Raw genomic sequence first — 6093 nt, forward strand, 5'->3', positions numbered from 1 at the left:
GTTAGCAACATTGTTGCAACAAGTTCGTGAACTTAATTGTCAGGCCTCCTATGGTACAATATGGATGAGGCTTGAGGATGTTATGCTAACTGAAATAAGCCAGTAACAAAAAGAGAAATGCTGTACGATTCCACTTATACAAGGTACATAGAGTAGTCAAAGCCATACAGACAGAAAGTAGAATGATGGTTACCAGGGGCTGGGGGAAGGAGAGAAAAATGAGTTATTTAATGGGTATAGTTTCAGGTTTACCAGATAAGAANAAAAAATCTTAAAAGCAGCCAGAGAAAAGCAACACCTTACCTATAAGGGAAAACACTTAGAATGACAGCAAATTTCTCATCAGAGGCCATGAAGGCCAGAGAAAGTGGCAAATTATTTTTCAAGTGCTGAAAGAAAAGAATATAGAATCCCATAGTCAGTGAAAATATCCTTCAGGAATGAAGGAAAAATCAAGACATTTGCAGATGAAGGAAAATGACCTTATCTGTTACAAACAGAACTACTGTCACAAAAGAATAACTAAAAGAAAATCTCTAAACAGAAGGGAAATGATAAAAGAAGGAACCAGAGAACATCAGAATAGGGGGCGAAATGGTAAGCAAAAATAAAGATTATACACAAATAGGCAATACAATCTTGAAAAAGAAGAACAAAGTTGGGGGACTCACATTTCCTGATTTCAAGACTTATTGCAAAGCTACAGTAACGAAACACTATGGTACTGGCATAAAGACTGACAAATAGACCAACAGAAAAGAATTGAGCCTAGAAATAAACCCTTTTTTTTTGGCCCATATCAGGATTTAACCAGCAACCTTGGCGTTATTAGCACCACACTCTAACCAACTGAGCTAACCAGCCACCCCTAGAAATAAAGTCCTGCATATGTGTTAAAATGACTTTCAACAAGGGTGCCAAGAACACTCAATTGGAAAAGGGCAGTCTTTTCAACAAATGGTGTTGAGAAAACTGGATATCCATATGCAAAAGAATTGGACCCTTTACCTAACGCTATATACAAAAATTAACTCATAATGGATCAAAGACCTAAGCATAAGAAATAAAATTATAAAATTATTTGAAGAAAACATAGGACAAAACTCACAACACTGGATTTGGCAACAATTTATTGGATTTGACAACAAAGTACAAGCAACAAAATAAAAAAACAGACAAATTGGACTTGATGCAAATTTAGAACTTTATGCATCAAAGGTTATTATGGACAGAGTGAAAAGGCAACTCATGGACTAGGAGAAAATATTCACAAATCGTATATCTGATAAGAAATTAATATCCAGAATATATAGAAAACTCCCAAAACTCAACAACAAAAACAAAAAAACAACCATTCAAAAATGGGTGAATGGGCCGGCCGAGTGGNAAAAAATAGTTTCCTGACTTCACATCTCCAAACGGATGCCACCCCGTTTCTCTGCTCACCTTCTCAAGTTATCTCACCCCCAATTTTGCTTCCTCCCCTCCCACATGCCAATCAGCCACTCTGGACTGCTCTTCCCCCACAACTTCATGCCTTAAAGCTGCTACCGGCAAGGTCCCCAGCGGTCTCCAGGTTGCCATAGTCAACGGTCACTTTTTTAACTGGAGCTTCCTCACAACTCTCAGCAATTTCTGACATAGTTGACTGTTCCCTCCTCCACAGGATCTCCACTTATCTTGCCCTTTGACACTACCCTCAACTGGCCTTCTCCTCCCTCTATGCTCACTCTCCTGGCTCCCTTCCTGGGTCTTCCTCTACTTAAATCCAAGGGTCCTCTGCCCTGGGCCTGCTTCCTCTCATGTGCTGTTGTCCCCTTTGATGGTCTCTCCTATTCCCATGGTTTTCACATCCTCTGGCTCCCGGACCTCTCCTCCAAACTCCCAGCGCAGGTGTCCAGCTGCCTCCTTGAATACCTCAGAGGCCGCGGTGGAAAGCAGTTAACAGTATGGCCCCTAGATCCCAACCACTTGGGATTAGATCCTGGCCCTGCAGCTTCCAAGCTGCGTAATCCTGAGAAATTAACTATCCTTTCTGTGACTCAATTATCTCAGTTATGAAGGAGAAATCATAAATAACACATGTACCCTCTCACAGCCATTATGAGGATTAAATGAGTTTATGGATATAATGAATGTAAGTGAAGGGATATAAAGCACTTAGAACAGTGCTTGGCACGTATTAAGCATTCAGTAAATGTTAACTAGAGTCGTCCCTCAGGATTCACAGAGGACTGGTTCCAGGACCCCTACAGATACCCAAATCCAAAAATGCTCAAGTCCCTAATAGAAAATAGTACAGTATTTGCATAAAGGCTACAGCAGGGTACACTAATGTATCACTCCATTCACGTGGATTCAGCATTGTGCTCAGCTGTGGCAAATTCAAGTTTTTGTTTTTGGAACTTCATAATAATTTTTTTCCAATATTTTTGATCCACAGTTGGTTGAATCCATGGATGTGAGACCTGAGGATATGGAGAGCCAAGTATTTTATGATATCTCTGGGGCATCTCAAACCTAGCATGCCTCAAGTGGAACTCTAGATTCTCCCAACACTGGTACCCTGTAGAGGGAAAAAAATGTTTCTCTCCAGCCTTCCCCAAGTCAGTAAACAGCACAACTATGCACATGTTCAGTCCAGAAACCTGGGAGTTGTCCTTGGTTCCTTCCTTTTCCTCACCACCATCTTTCTCTCTACTCACCCAACTCTTCATCAAATCCTATTAATTCTAACTCAAAATATATCTCAAATCTATCTATCTCTGGGATCAAATATATGGTGATAGGAGAACTGACTCTGGGTGGTAAACACACAATGTGATATTAGATGATGCATTACAGAATTGTATACTTGAAACCTATGTAACTTTACTAACCATTGTCACCCCAATAAGCTTTAATAATAATAAAAACCTCCCTCTCTCTCTCTCTCTCTCTACCTCCACAGCCACCTTCCAATAAAAAATAACCATCATGTCCCAACTGGACAAGCGCAACAGCCTCCTAGCTGCTTGTCCTTCCCCTCTTCCATTTCCCCTTTAATCTGTCCCCCACCTTCTCCCATGCAGCCAAACAATCCTATAAAAATGTAAGCCATGCCTCTTCCTGCTTAAACCCGTTACCAGTTCTCATTTCTCTTAGAATAAAGACCAGATCTCCCCCCCAGGCCCTGCTTGGACTAACCATAGCCCACCTCATATATGCTTTCTCCCTTGCTTTCTCTGCTCCAACTTCCTCTAACAAGAGAAGGCCTTATGCGCCTCAGGGCCTTTGCACTTGCTATTCCTTCTGCCTAGAACACTTTTCCCCCAGTTGTTCACATGACTACCTCCTTCTTATCCTTCAGATGTCACCTTACCTGAGGTTTTTCCTTATCGCCCTACTTAATTATCTCCCACCCCAATTATTATCGAACATAGCAGCCTGCTCTCTGAATTTATCACATATTTATTTCTTTGTTTATGTCCTGTCTTCTCCACTGGAGAGAAGAAAAGCCAGGGTTTTTTGTTGTGTGTTTGTGTGTGTGTGTGTGTGTGTGTGTGTGTGTGTGTTCCTTGAGGAACGGGGCCATGTAATTGCCATATTCCTAGCTCTATAATTCATACTTGGCATTAGCAGGTGCTCAGTAAATATTTGTTAATGAATTATTGGATTGTTGATCTATAAAGAAAGTCAGTTGATGAATGTGTGTGGCATTGTGGCAGTTATGAAAGTCAGTCCACCAACTGAGACATGCAATGACATTCTATCCTGGATGCTCCACTCTGCCCAGGCAGTTGGAAACAAGTTGAACTTTAATCCTCTTGAGGTTGGGACACCAGTCCAGGATATTCAGCAGGGCCAACTTGCTTGGGTGGTGGGGGAAGGGCAAGGAAGAGGCTGAGGGGAGGAGGAGGTTGGACAGCATCCAGCCCTCAGGCAACAGTGATCACTGCTCAGATAGAACCATCCTGTCTCGCTGGCTTCCTCTTTCCTATGGTTTACACTGTGTCTGTTTGGGCTTGGGACTGGGGGATATTCTGCGAGCTGCCTAAGGTCCTGCCTGCCTATTAAACCCATGGGTCGTTCCTCTCTGGGGACCCTGCAAGAAGCAGGTGGCGGACTTCCCCTTGCATTCTTGTCCAAGACACTTGTCTCTGCTGATGCAGTCCCTTCCCCTCAGGACTTCAGTTTTTGAAACACATAAACCAGCTTTTCTACTCTCTGGTCTGACACATATGTTTATCCCCAGGGGGCAATGAGCACAGAAAAATAGAAAAACGTAGGAAGGAACAAACTAGATTAACATAGAAATACAAGATCTTGCTGGTTAACATTTAGGGACTGGAGGGGCCAAAATGGACAAGTCCAGTGAGGAGGCAACACTGCTGGGGAGAAATGGGGCCATGAAGATGGAGAGAAGTGGATGGATATCAGAGCTATCTGGGAGATAAAAATCAGCAGAACTATGTGAGAGCTTGGATGGGGGTGGGGGTGTAAGGAAGAAGGCGTCAAAATGGCTCCTGGGCCCGGCCGAGTGGCACGATGGTTAAGAACTGGCTTGGGACGCCAGAGGGCCCGGGTTCGGATCCCACATATGAGGGCCAGTGACACTGCCCTCCACTCCCCAATAAAACAGAAAAACTTGTTAGTTAAAAAAAAAAAAAAAAGGAATGGCTCAAAACAAATGAGCTAAGTATTCAATTTAAAAAGTTAGGAAAAGGACAGAAGAGTTAAGCCGAACAAATTACAAGGTGGGAAATAATGAAAACTAAAAATTAATAAAATGGGAAACAAACCAAAAGAAAAGATGAACAAAGCCAAAAGCCGGTGTTTGAAAAACACTAATAAAAACAGACAACTCTCTGGCAAGATTNACGGCCTTCATCGGCAGCAGCATCATCACGGCACAGATCACCTGGGAGGGCCTGTGGATGAACTGTGTGGTGCAGAGCACCGGCCAGATGCAGTGCAAGGTGTACGACTCGCTGCTGGCGCTGCCCCAGGACCTGCAGGCGGCCCGTGCCCTCATCGTCGTCGCCATCCTGCTGGGTGCATTTGGGCTCCTCGTGGCGCTTGTGGGCGCCCAGTGCACCAACTGCGTGCAGGACGACACTGCCAAAGCCAAGATCACCATCGTGGCTGGCGTGCTCTTCCTGCTGGCCGCCCTGCTCACCCTCGTTCCGGTGTCCTGGTCCGCCAACACCATCGTACGGGACTTCTACAACCCCCTGGTGCCGGATGCTCAGAAGCGCGAGATCGGCGCGGGCCTGTACGTGGGCTGGGCGGCCGCGGCGATGCAGCTGCTGGGGGGCGCGCTGCTCTGCTGCTCTTGCCCGCCGCGCGAGAAGAAGTATGCGCCCACCAAGATCCTCTACTCGGCGCCGCGCTCCACGGGCCCGGGCACTGGCACCAGCACAGCCTACGACCGCAAGGACTATGTCTGAGGGGCAACAGCGCGGAGACCCCACCACCCCCATGCGCTGAAGCGCCCACCAGTCCAGCGAGCCGCCTTGCATGGGAGACCAGCCCGCCCCAGATGTCTGGCAGCTCCTCTCGCTGGATTGGGAGGGGCCAGCCCAGCGTCCCAATTCCAGCTGCCACCCCTTCGGGGACAGGGAGCGGGACAGCGGAGCCCGGGGACCAGCCCGCATAGACAATGAAACCTCCGCCTCTGGAGCGCGGGGTAGAGTGGCCCCCCTACTTGTCCTCCCACTTGGGCCGCGACCCCAAAGCCCGCGTTGGGCAGGGACGGGCAGTCTTGAAAAGGGCCACTTGTTCTTCAATAAAAGTCTTTCGTTTTGCAGTTGCCGGCGCCTCCTTGTCCTGAGCGCCGCAGACAAGTCTCCACCTCACTGCAAGGGTTGGCCTTGGCTGGATTCTGCTGGGGATGAAGCTTAGAGGGACAGAGGTTCGGTAACCAAGAAAGTGGGATTGTAAACTGGATGCTCGCTAGGTGGGCATTTGGCCTACTCACTGGGAATGCAGAGGATTAAGGGCCAATCTAGAGAGACAGGCCTGGGCACTCCTGGCATGTGTGGCTGAGAGAGGCATGGGGGTGGGGGGAGGTGTCAGGGACCCTCTTCCCCAGGCTGTGCCATTTGGGTTTGT

The 6093-nt window shown here is 46.8% G+C and overlaps 1 protein-coding gene across 1 annotated transcript; it reads left to right on the top strand.

Moving 5' to 3' along the window:
* Positions 1-4340: 4340 nt before the first annotated feature.
* Positions 4341-5788, top strand: LOC109384999 (claudin-3). The gene is made up of 2 exons (XM_019646833.1): positions 4341-4353; positions 4840-5788. The coding sequence occupies exons 1-2, from the start codon at positions 4341-4343 to the stop codon at positions 5427-5429; spliced, it is 603 nt and encodes a 200-aa protein (XP_019502378.1). The 3' UTR covers positions 5430-5788.
* Positions 5789-6093: the final 305 nt, after the last annotated feature.

This window comes from Hipposideros armiger, unplaced genomic scaffold (assembly GCF_001890085.2).
Source record: "Hipposideros armiger isolate ML-2016 unplaced genomic scaffold, ASM189008v1 scaffold_107, whole genome shotgun sequence".
Classification (NCBI taxonomy): domain Eukaryota; kingdom Metazoa; phylum Chordata; class Mammalia; order Chiroptera; family Hipposideridae; genus Hipposideros; species Hipposideros armiger.